The sequence below is a fragment of the Pipistrellus kuhlii genome, unplaced genomic scaffold (genome assembly GCF_014108245.1).
Source record: "Pipistrellus kuhlii isolate mPipKuh1 unplaced genomic scaffold, mPipKuh1.p scaffold_m20_p_3, whole genome shotgun sequence".
Taxonomy (NCBI): Eukaryota; Metazoa; Chordata; class Mammalia; order Chiroptera; family Vespertilionidae; genus Pipistrellus; species Pipistrellus kuhlii.
The window spans coordinates 28,111,953-28,125,072 of record NW_023425529.1 but is presented as its reverse complement, the minus strand read 5'-3'; the positions used below and the strand labels follow the sequence as shown (position 1 = coordinate 28,125,072).

The window sequence follows — 13,120 nt, the reverse complement described above, 5'->3', positions numbered from 1 at the left end:
GATTCTGGTCAAGAGCACATGCCTAGGTTGCAGGATCAATCCCCTGTAGGGGGTGTTCAGAAGGCAGCAGATCAATGATTCTCTCTCATCATGGATGTTTCTGTCTTTCTCTCCCTCTCCCTTCCTCTCTGAAATCAATAATATGTATATACTTAAAGTATTGTCCTTACCTACTTTGGTGTCTCAATTTTTATTTTCTCACTACACAGTGAACTTTATTTGACAATTCTTCCACCCCCCCCTCTTCCACTCCCACCCCACTGTCTGGTTCTTCCTAACTACTCTGGAAAATTAACTATGATGATTTTTTAAAATATATTGTATTGATTTTTCACAGAGAGGAATAGAGAGTTAGAATCATCGATGAGAGAGAATCATTGATCAGCTGCCCCTTGCACACCCCTTTCTGGGGATGTGCCCACATCCAAGGTACATGCCCTTGACCAGAATCGAACCTGGGACCTTTCAGTCTGCAGGCCGACGCTCTAATCACTGAGCCAAACCGGTTTCAGCTGATGATTCTTTTAAAAAATTTTCTGTAGCTCTCGGCTCCAACAAAGACACTCAGCATATCCACTTGTAACTCTTAGGGGCCATAGCCAAACTAGGAGAGAGAGCCGTCCATAGTTTTATGTGGGTGTGTCCACAGGGTATAGAGCATGTGCTAGACACCGTACTGAGTAAAATGGCATGTTCCTTTGAGAGCCATTAACTGCTATAGAACAGCAGATTGGCTGTTTAGATAGAACAACCTGAATATATGATAAAAGAACTTTGTACTCTGAATGCATTTTTTTCCTGAAAGGTTGAATGGGCAGTTTGTAAATACAGTAGGATTCATTGACAATACACATCTGTACTGAAGTTTTATCATTGAATTTTTTGAGATAATTTGAAATAATTTTCCATATAAAGGTGAATTTGTGTTAAAAGGCATTGGTAGAGTGTTTGGCTTCTATTAATCTCATGTGTGATACTTGTTCTAATTTAGTTACATTTTCATTATTTTTATTATAAGGCCTGCTGAAAATGACTGAATATAAACTTGTGGTAGTTGGAGCTGGTGGCGTAGGCAAGAGTGCCTTGACGATACAGCTAATTCAGAATCATTTTGTGGATGAATATGATCCTACAATAGAGGTAAATCTTGTTTTAATGTTATGCATATTGATTTGTGCAAGCCCATCCTTTGGGTACAAAAAAAGTTGCAATACAAGACAATTATACTGAAAATAATTTTATTAAGTTATCAAAAATGTATTTATGCTTTAAAGCTTTGTTCTGAAGTTATACATAACCATAGATATGGAGAGCCCTTCTTCTCTTGGGACATTCTTCTCTTTCATGACATTCCTACTGTGTTTGTATGTGTGCATTTCAGAATTTTGTGAGAAAGTGGAATGTGAATATACATTTTATCTATACCTAACAGTCATTTTTAAAAAATGTGGCTATAATTTTCATAGGTTTTGTTTGTTTGTTTTTTGTTATTTTGATGTCATGTATTAGATTTGAATTGTGAAGTATAATCATTTGAAGGCTAATTTAAAAATGTAATTAGTATTTCCCTGTTTCCTCTTCATATTGAAGTAGTGGAGAATCTACAGCTACCTGATGCATTTTAAAAAGCTCTTTCTTTACATATATAGATAACTGTATATCTCAGATATATATATATAAGTATACCACTACCAATCCTTTGCTTTACTTTGCAGCACTTTTTTAATTTACTCAAGGAAATGTTAGTTGTTGTTTTTTTTTTTTTTTTTTTTTTTTACTACAAATTGATTAATGATTTTCAGACTTTTATTTTAGTGAAAAATCACCAAACTAAAGGCCAACAACAAAATGATAGAGTAAAGGCCTGAAGGAGACCTTGAGAGGTCAGGTAGTATCAAGCAGATAAGGATTAATTTAATCCCAGAGACCTGTGGGAGGGAATGGCACAGCTGTCCTTGTTAACTCATTTCCAGAATTACTATATTTTATGCATAATCGAAACTTCACATTAAGTTTTACATCAGAGAAGATAGAAATAAGTATACCGTTCCATCTTTGAAATAGACTTACACAGCTGGATTATTTTTTAGACTTCTTTACCTTGGGTAAATCCAAGTCCCTAGATTTTATTCTAGGTGTGATATACCAGTTGTTCAAGTCAACTTTGAAAAGTTTCCCAGAACTTTGTCTGCCAAGCTGTGTAATGTCTTTGACTGCACTGAGGTAGGGTCTGAGGGCTTTGGTGCCTTGGGAAGATGTTTACGCAATTTAGAACTGAGGATTGATTAGATAAGTTTTATAAGGAAACCTATATATACATATAAAAAGCCTAATATGCAAACTGTCTCCTCGGGAGTTTGACCGACCGGATGTTTGATCGCTTGCTATGATGTGCGCTGACCACCAGGGATGGCACGGAACGAAGGAAGGCCCCGGCCAGCCACCAGGGAAGGGAGGTCCCAGCAAGCAGCTGCTAGGGACCCAACCTGTGCATGGGATTTCGTGCACTGGGCCTCTTATGTTAAATATTTTTGGTACTACAGGGGAAAAAATGAAGAAATAAGCATGTATTTGCAAAGATTTGGTTTAGACAGAGAAACAACTTTCATTTGGCTTCCATGTTTAAGAATTTGCAGTAAAAGGGAAGAGTCCTAATCAAGTGAACCACCTATATAATAGTCTCTATATTTGCTCTTGATAAGTCTGTTCAGTGCTGTATGACGATTATGTTTTGTTTTTTTGTCTTCAAGGAGTATTAAATAGTTAACTCATTTCTAAAGCCAAGGCTACTTGGCATACTTCACCATTTAAATCAGAAGTGAAAGGAAGTTTTAAATAGAATTCAGGTTAAGCATGGAACTGTTCCTAGGATTTTGGAAGATGGTTTTAGCAGAAGTACCCTCATCTTCTCTGAAAATCTGAGGAATTTCATTATACTGTTTCCTACCAGAGGTCATGAATGCTATATGTATGATAATGTGATAAAATAGGTTAGGAAACCTTTTGGTCACAATTGTTAAAGTGCAATATAAATAGAATAGAACTAAATCTAGAAATTAATCCTCTATTTTGGGGGAAGGTAGAAAATGTTCATAAACTCAAACTCATAACTCTGATTATGATTTCTGTCAAACCAGAAGACTTGACTTTGGGAACATTGATTGCCTGTGAACTTTGAAATTGAGGTTCCTCACTAGTTAGTTTAGCCACCTAGGAGAAGGTATCATGCAGAGATTGTCTCTGAGGCAACTAACACACTAGAGTCTTAGGGTATAGTTAAATCACAAGAAAGGCAAGAGAATTAGTTTATTCTAATAAGCAGCTAAGCAAAATGCTAACTTGATGTTTTTGTAAAAAATTTAAAAGGAGGATGGGGATATCACTACTGCTGTTAGGTTTTGATTGGTGAGCAATGTAGGTCAGAGAGAAAATGAGAGAGGACATAGACTTTGCACATTTGGAATTCTCATCAGTTTTCCTGCATTAAAACAAATGGAAAGAAATTGCAAAAAAATTTTTAAATCAAGTAATACCATATTTTCTAGTGGCTTAAAATTTGCAAATGTTTTCATATTATGAGATAGATGTTTTCATATTATTTCCACTCTATCCTTGTATAAATCTTTAAGCAAAGAAATAGTTAATATTGGAAGCTAATTCATATCAGTATACCAAAATTTGACCTTAAATACTATCTAATGGCATCTTACTGGCAGAGATATGATATAGAATTAGATAGGAATGACACATTTATGGAGCATGTTTATATTTCAGGCTATGCACATGATAATCACCTATTTTGAAAGATTTTACCTTTATCTTTTATGAAGTTGATCAAAGAGTTCTAGAGATAATGAAATACTTCATTAGTGGTGCAAGATTACTAAAAACTCAGAGCCATCCCCTAAGCATAATACCAGGCTAGAAATAATGTATGTTTTTATAGTTAGAGATCCCTTGTTATTATGAAAACATGTTTTCTAAGATATATTTAGCAAGGGAAAATTTGATAGAAAAAGAAAAATCTTATCTTAAAAATAAACAAGTAGTTATAGACATTGAAATCAGAATGATCAGTTGATCAATTAGCAAGTATATTACTAGAGGCCCATTGCACGAAGATTCATGCAAGAATAGGCCTTCCTTCCCCTGCCTCGGCTCCCAGCTGCCCGGGAGCCTGCAAGTCTTCGCTCTCAGCCGAAGCACCACTCCTGAAGCTCCCTCTGCCCCTGCCCTCCCCCTCATAGAAGGCATCCCTCCATGCCTAGGCCACTTCATGCCTGCATATGCAAATTAACCCGCCATCTTTGTTGGGTTAATTTGCACACTCCTGATTGGGGGATGGGTGTTGCGGAGGTATGGTCAGTTTGCATCTTTCTCTTTTATTAGTGTAGATATGTGTCTAATGGATATAGTATACTACTAAAAATCGACATAGAAAGAAATGTTTTTTCCAAGCTCTTAATTTCATTGACATCTGCATGTTTCTGTTAGTGTTACACACTTAAAATTCAGTCCAACTTTTATGCCCTTCTTTGATGAAATAGTTTTCTTAGTAAGAAAGAATGGCTTCATAATTGGATTGATTTGTGCTATCTTAAGTGCTTTGAGCTATAATCACCAAGATTTATCAGTTTCTCTGTTTTTTTTAATACATAAACTTTATGGAATTTATTTTACTTGCTGAATAGGGTATTTAAATTATAGCGAGAAAATGTGTAATATTGTATTGAAAAATTGTGTTAAAAAAGCTTTATGTAAACTTGCTAGCTGTTATTTTTCTGGCTTTTCCGTGTTTCAGTAATCATCAGTGAGGAGTGACTTTGCCTTTAGGGAACATTTGTCTATATCTGGAGATGTTTTGTGGTCACAACTTGAGGGGGGAACTGCTGGCACCTATGGGGGGTAACGCACAGGACAGCCCCACAACCACCTGGCCCAAAATGTCAATAGTGCTGAGGTTGAGACACTAATTTGTTACGCATAGCCTTAAACATTCTTTTTTTTTTCTCTTTCTTTCTTTTTCTTTTTCTTTTTTTTTTTTTTTTAATATATCTTATTGATTTTTTTTACAGAGAGGAAGGGAGAGGGAGAGAGAGTTAGAAACCCTGATGAGAAAGAAACATGGATCAACTGCCTCCTGCACACCCCCTTCTGGGGATGTGCCCGCAACCAAGGTACATGCCCTTGACTCAAATAGAACCTGGGACCCTTGATTCTGCCAGCCAACGTTCTGTCCACTAAGCCAAACGGGTTAGGGCAGCCTTAAACATTCTTAAATTGTTAGACTCAAGTCCCTGAATAAGGTTTATGTTAAGTTTTCTAACAGATTTAAGTTTTACCTTTTCTAAACCAGTAATACGTTATTTATTTACACACACACACATCTATAGGTGTGCGTGTGTGTGTATAACTTCCTATTAAAACGTTCTGTTTTTAAAATAAGGTAATAGCAGTTTTATAAATGAAGTTCTCTTCAAGGCTGTGACCTGCTCTTCTCCCCCTTGTAAATGAGTGCCCTCTACTGGTCAATTTATTTGCTTTTATAATGAATAACAGTAAAATACCTCCTAAATTTGGAGATTTTTCCTATTTGTGTGTGGGGGTATAATCATTTTATAAGTATATTAATTTTATTTAAAAGTTTTATTTATTTGTCTAAAAATCTAAAGTATCATAATTTACTCTGCTAATATTAAGATTACTCTGTGGACTAGTTTAGCCTAAGTATGTGGTTGAATGTTTTTAAGAAAGGAAATGTAGCCTAATAAGAAAAAAGAGGGGAGATTATTTTGTTTGAGGGAATAAAAAGAGGCTCTGAATTTCTTGACTTACATGCAGAAGTGATGTGTTAATTGGGTGTTAGGAAAGGTCTATTCAAAACTGGCAAATTGTGGAAGTTCACATTTTGTAGATTTTTATAGGATTGTAGAATAATTGTGATTACATGAATTTTAGAACATACACAAAATTCAGGTTCTATATTTTGGTCAATTTAAGAATAAGTATTTACTTAATAATAACTATTTGTTAGACCTGAATGTTAATTCTTAATTTGAGTTTTTATAAATACAAAGCTCTAAAAACATACAGTTGAAAATTGATAATGGAAATAAGTGAACGAAAAAAAATGTTAATGTGTTGGCATCTCTTAAGAGGATTCTGGTTTAAACAATGCAGTCAGTTCTTAAATTCTGTAAATATAAGTGCCCACTTTGTACCATACAGTCTTCCTAGGAGCTGGAGACACATTAAGGAGCAGAGGGACCAAATCACTGCCTTCGTGGGACTTACTAGTCTTAGAAATATTTTGAAGAGCAATGCTTCTAGACAATGATTCTAATTACATATAACTTAATTTAGAAGGCTTTATGCTTTAGGGGGGAAGTAGATTTCTCTCATCTCAATGATATTATTTATCATAGTTTCTAGGTTTATGGAACAGTTATAATATTGTGATCTTAAATTAGAGAGAGCTCTAACCTGTTTGATTCAGTAGGTAGAGTGTCAGCCTACTGACTGAAGGGTCATGGGTTCAATTTTGGTCAAAGGCGTGCATGTACCTTGGTTGTAGGTTCCATCCCTGGCCCAGGTTGGGGTGCATCCAAGGAGCAACCATTGATATCTCTCTCACATTGATGCTTCTCTCTCCTCCTCCCTTCCACTCTAAAAATCAATGGGAAAAATATCTGGTGAGGATTAACAAAAACAAAACAAAACAAAATTGTAGATATGGGTAATAAAAATAAAATAATTGAGAAGATTAAATAGTAATATAGACTTATCTTACTTAATTTTTTAACTTTTTATTTTGAAAACTTTTATTTATGGAAAAATAGTAAAAAATAGTATAATGAATACCAGTTGCTCTTAAACTAGACATGCTTGCTTTCTCTATATATGTGTGTGTGTGTGGCTACTTTTACACTATAATGTGAGTTAAGTAGTTTCACCAGAGACCAATTACTATATGACCTTTTATAGAAAAAGTTTGTCAACCCTTTCCTAACAAGATGAGCATTCCCTTGTAGAATCACAATGCAGTGGCAAAATTTAGGGGATTTAACATTTGTATAAAAAAAAATTATATATAGCCCATAATCTAATTTTGTCAGTTCCCTGAATGTTTCTTTTTTAGCAATTCCTTTTTTTTTTCCTGATCCAGGATAAAAAAATTAGTTGTCATGTCTCAAAATCAGTTTCTCAGCTTTTCTTAGTCATTCATGACAATGGTACTTTTTAAAGAATTCAGACCAGTTGTTTTGTCTGATTATTTCCTCATAATCAGATTTAGTTTAAACAGTTTTGACCAGAGAATACCACATGATGTTATGCCCTCCTCTGCACATCAAATCAGTAGGCACAGGTTTGCCCATTATTGATGATGTTAACATGATTATTAGGTTAAGGTCATGTCTGTTTTCTCTCTCTGAAACTATCTTTGCTTCCTTTATAATTGGTGTATACTCTGTGGGGGGACACTTTGAGAATATAAATATCCTGTTCTCCAACCCATTTGCACCCAGTGAGATGTAGCATACACTGATAATTCTCACCAGAATAAATTACTACCATCGTGAATGTAAAACGGTAGTTAATCTTCTGACTCTGTCATTCTACATTTATTGGTTAACATCTACCATTAATAACGGCTCTCTGTTTTCCTGTCACTCTCTTTTTTTCATTTGTTTGGTTTGCCATATTTGTACTAGTATGAATTCATGTATTACTTTTTTATTCAATGTGTTAAATTGATTCTCAAGTTTGTTTTTTATATTAGCCAGTGGAATCCCTTTCAATCTGGCCTCTGTATCCTTTTGGCATGTCTCCATCAGTTTTTGAGCTCTTCCTTCTGTCACAGTGTGTTCCAGGTTCATCTTGTTCTTTCCATGGCCGCACCCTGGATTCAGCCACTTGTCCAAAGTACCCAAATTCCTTTTAGTGGGGAATTATATTTAAAAAAAACCTGGATGTTAGGTACATTTATTGCGATTGAGGAGTCACTGCTTCTAGACCTTTTCCAATGGACAGAGCTAAGAAATATCTTGTATTTAAAAATCATGAGTTCATTCTTCCTCACGCCCTCCATATTTTCATTCTACCTTGTATAAGGTTTAATGTTAACCATTAAATATGTTGAAATAAAAATGATAATGTAAGTCCTAAATTCTGTTCTTGCAGTATTATGTAAATAACTCAAGTTGGATGAATTAACATTAAGTTAGCTTCTTTATTTGTATAACTAGAGGCCTGGTGCACAGATTCGTGCACCGGTAGGTTCCCTTGGCCTGTCCTGGCCTGGCCTGTGGGGATCAGTGGATCTCTGTGCTGCTGCAGCCTGGCCTCACCCGCTGGATAGCTCCAGCCTGCTATCCGCATTGATCCCCCACAGCACAAAGTAGTGCATGAAGTGGCAGGAGGCCAGGGAGGAGCCTGAGCCCAGGTTGAAGGGACAATGGTTAAGAGTAGATGAGAGATAAATAGTTTGCCCATGCTCATACCACCAGTGTGGAGTTCAGTGGCTACCCATAGATTGAAGATTCAAGAGTATATATCTAGCCTAGATTTCTGTCCTGGGCATCAGACTTATATATCAAGCTGCCTACAGCTCATAGCCACCAGAACAATCCACAAACATAAGGGAATTCAACATGTTCCAAATTGAACTCCTCTTTTCCTCTATTCTTTCTTTTGTTTCCGTCCCTAATCAGTTAGCACTGCCATTTGAAAAACTTGAGATATAATTCACATAGCAAAAAAAATCCATCCTTTTAAAGTATACAGTTGAATGGTTTTTAGTATATTCACAAAGTAATGCAACCATCACTACTATTGGGTCTAGTAATAATTAATGTCGTTTTTAAACCGTTTATTATAAAATATTGCTTGGCCTTGACTTGTATTGACATAACCTTCAAGCACATGGTATCTACAGAACGTGTGAAGTGCAATTAACAAGTTTTGCTTGAAAAAGTTTGTGTTTGGTTTGGTTTTTGTTGCAAAACTAGGGCTAAGAAGATGGCGGATGAAGAGCATATTCGGCACTGCATGCTTTACGAGTTCCAATTAGGAAGAAAAGCAAGTGAGGCTGCAAAAAACATCTGTAGTGCTCTTGGTTAAGATGCAGTTAGCGCCAGAAAATGCCAGCATTGGTTTGAGAAATTTCGCGAGGGAAATTTTTCGTTAGATGACAAGAGTGGTCGAGGCCATGTGTCCAATTTTGATCAAGAAGCTCTTCAAGCTCTTTTGGTGCAAAATCCTCAAATTACCCAACAAGAGCTTGCGACAACTTTAAATTGTTCACAAAAAACAATTTCCAATCAATTGCGTGCACTTGGCAAAGTCCAAAAGTTTGGAAAATGGGTTCCTCATGAGTTGACCTACAACAACCATAATCAAAGAGGCACAATTTGCAGTTCGCTCCTCTCTCGTCAAAACCATTTGCCGTTTTTAGAGCAAATTGTTACCGGAGATGAAGAATGGGTGCTGTATGTTAATTTGAAAAGGCGGCCTCAATGGTTGGACAAAAATGAGGCTCCGCAGCCCACGCCAAAACCTGACTTGCATGCAAAAAAAGTGATGTTGTGTGTTTGGTGGAATTTTAAAGGAATTCTTCATTATGAACTTTTACCATCTGCCAGGGGTCCTCAAACTTTTTAAAGTGGGGGGCCAGATCACAGTCCCTCAGAGAGCTGGAGGGCCGGACTATATGAACTACTAATTCCTACTGTAACACCTCGGCTGAGCTCACTGCCCAAAAAACCTGGCGGGCCGGATCAGACTCCTCTGCGGGCCGCATGTGGCCCGCGGGCCGTAGTTTGAAGACGCCTGAACCAAACCATTACAAGTGCAGTGTATAGTGCCCAATTGGAAAGGTTAGCCCAAGCTTTAAGAGAAAAAGAACCCGCGCTGATTAATCGGAAGGGCGTAATTCTTCACCATGATAATGCACGACCGCATACTGCAAGAATCACTGCTGAAAAACTGCGCCAGTTGGAATGGGAAGTTCTCCCTCAACCTGCATATTCTCCTGATATTGCCCCTTCCGATTACCATTTGTTTCGTTCTTTGCAAAACTTTCTTCTTGGAAAAAAATTTAATAATGAAGAATGCCTCAAAAATGCATTGACCGAATTTTTTGCATCAAAATCACAAGAATTTTACAACAGAGGGATTAAAATGCTGCCTGAGCGTTGGGCACAAGTAGTAGAAAACAACAGCAACTATATTGTTGATTAAATTTTGTTGTATTGTTTAAATAAATTCGATTTAAAAAAGTATTAGAAAACGACATTAATTATTACTAGACCTAATATCTAATTCCATAACATTTTCATCATCCATGACATTTCTTCTTTCAAAAAGAAGCCCCATAACCCCAATCTGGAAAATACTAGTAGTCTGACATCTCAAAAAGTTAAAAATAAAGCTACCATATGACCCAGCAATTCCCCTTTTAGGTATACCCAAGAAAACTGAAAATACATTCACACACAACCTTGTACATGAATGTTTACAGCAGTACTATTCAAAATAGACCAAAAGAGGAAACAATCCAAATGTCCATTAGATGATGGATAAATAAAATGATATATCCACACAACCAAATATTATTCAGCCATAAAAGGAATGAAGTATGTGATGACAGCATAGATGAACCTTGAAAACATTATCCTACATTAAAAAAAGCCAGACAAAAAGACAACATATTATATGATTCCAATTACATGAAATGTTCAGAATGGGTAAATCCAGAGACAGAAAACAGATTAGTGGTTGCGGGGCTGGTTAAACAGATTGGGGTTATGGGGCTTCTTTTTGAAAGAAATGCTTTAATGGAGCTACAGATAAGTTTTTATACTTAAAACAACACTTGAAGGCATGTTAATAAACTGGTACAAGTCAGAACAAAAACAATGAAAATTTTAAGTAGGCAAAGGACATAGAAGATGGGAATAAATATTAAAAAAAAACTATATAATATTATCAGTCCTCAAAGAAACGAATATTAAAACAATAAGAATTTTTAGCCTGGCGAGTTTAAAGAAAAAGAAAAATATAAAATCCATGTTGAGTGGTGATTAAATGGGTACATTCTTAATGCTGTATGAAAAAGTAATATAATGAACATGTATGCACCAACCAGATTTTTCATAATGTAGCATTCTTCCACTTTTGGTTTAGATTCCTTTTCAAGATTGTAAAACTTAATACAATTGAAGAACCCTGTGTTCTCTGCAATCTTCCCTCCCAGTGTTTTTAAATATCTCTATGTATTGTTTGGTTTATATTTTTACATTAAAGGCTTTATATTATCTAAAACTTGATTGACTGCATTCACTAAAATACTCAATATATTACAATTTAAAAATTTATAACTTGCCGAAACCGGTTTGGCTCAATGGATAGAGCGACGGCTTGAGAACTGAAGGGCCCCGGGTTCGATTCCAGTCAAGGGCATGTACCTTGGTTGTGGGCATATCCCCAGTAGGGGGTGTGCAAGAGGCAGCTGATCGATGACTCTCTCTCATCCATGTTTCTAACTCTCTGTCTCTCTCCCTTCCTCTCAGTACAAAATAAATAAAATATAAAAATAGTTAAAAAATAATTTATAACTTAATTTTTAAATATAATTTAAACTATTAAACTTGTATTTTGACAAGACAGTTTTATAGTGTCTGCACTTATTTACATTGAATGGATTAATTTATTAACAGACAGTTTTGATTATCTGCTATGTTTAAAACTTACACACAGAGTATATAATGGTAAGCAAGACATATTTGAGTTTCAACCGTCATGGAGTTTAAAACCTAGTAGGGGGTACGGACTTAAAGAATTACACAAATAAGTATATTAGTAATAGATCATAATACATGATATGAAGGAAATACAGAGGTGCTAAGTAAAGAGAGGGCTCAGTCCTTTGGATTTTATTTTGTAGAATGAAGGGATACTATTTGAGGACTTTAAGCAAGCTAGTGACATTTAAAGCAAGTGACATTTAAAAAAATAATTACTAGCTGCTATGTGGAGCATGTATCATTTAAGAGTAACCACAGGGATCCTTGCTAGGAAGCAGTTGTAGGAGATTACGTAAGACAAAATGGAATTGTGGATCAGGGTGCTGGTGCTGGTGGGTGCTTGGATTTGGAGTGTATTTTGAACATAGATTGTAGGGGTAAGATTGTAGGTTGGTATTAAACACCTATGTGATTTTTTTTTGTAAGATACTTTAGGATGCCTGCCATGTTAAGTATATCTCTATTGTAACTATCATTTCAAAGGAAATAAATCATATTTCCTTAGCATCATTTACTAAAAGTGGCATTGTGTCAAGGCTATGAAGATTTGTGTGGTTCTTGATAACTACTGGAACTGCTTTCCAAAAGGATTGTGCCTGTTTATTGTATCACTGTAAATGTTTAAGTTCTATGATTAGCTTTTGCAACATAGTATATTTCATTTAGAAAAGGTTTTGCTTTTGGTACTTAAGTAAGCATAACCATAGTACTGTAACTGAGAGTGAGAGAAAATATATGGAATAACTTTCTTGCATTTAATATTTTATTATGTTGAGTTACAGTGACTTTATTTTATCTTAGGTTCCAAAGGATATTAGTAATCTGTGTACCTGATCTAAAAATTATTTCTATTTGAAAGGGTAGACATAATACTAATTAAGAATGTTAGGTTTTGATTCTTTTCTTGATCTATTCCTAACAATTTCTTTTTAGGATCTGTGGTTTTTAAAATTGGTTGAACTTAAATAACCTGTACTTTCTCAGGAGATGGTTTATATTTTAAGTATAAAAGGAACAAATAATATGTGTTGAGAATATTTCAGACTTGTGAAAAGGTATTTTACTAGCATGGAGCAGGATTGGCAAACTTTTCTATAAAGGGCCTTATGGCTCTGTCACATAATCTTTGTTTTATTTTTAAATAACCATTTAAAAACATAAAAACTATTCTTAGTTCATGGGCCAGACAAAAACAGGTGGGCAGGATTTAGCCTGTGAGCAATAGTTTGCTAAACTCTTATCTAGACTCTAGTCTTGGGAAAGACCTTACACTGATGACTAAATTTTTTTCTGATTCCATATACTTCTTCCCAATG

The 13,120-nt window shown here is 35.5% G+C and overlaps 1 protein-coding gene across 4 annotated transcripts in view; it reads left to right on the top strand.

Annotated features, from left to right (window-relative positions):
• KRAS (KRAS proto-oncogene, GTPase) overlaps positions 1-13,120 on the top strand; it is a 38,380-nt gene that overhangs the window by 3,491 nt on the left and 21,769 nt on the right. For all 4 annotated transcript variants that reach the window (XM_036459215.2, XM_036459214.2, XM_036459211.2 and 1 more), the window contains exon 2: positions 1,019-1,140. In XM_036459215.2, the coding sequence (XP_036315108.1) occupies positions 1,030-1,140 (111 nt within the window). In that variant the 5' untranslated portion in view covers positions 1,019-1,029. The remainder of the gene's footprint in view (positions 1-1,018; positions 1,141-13,120) is intronic.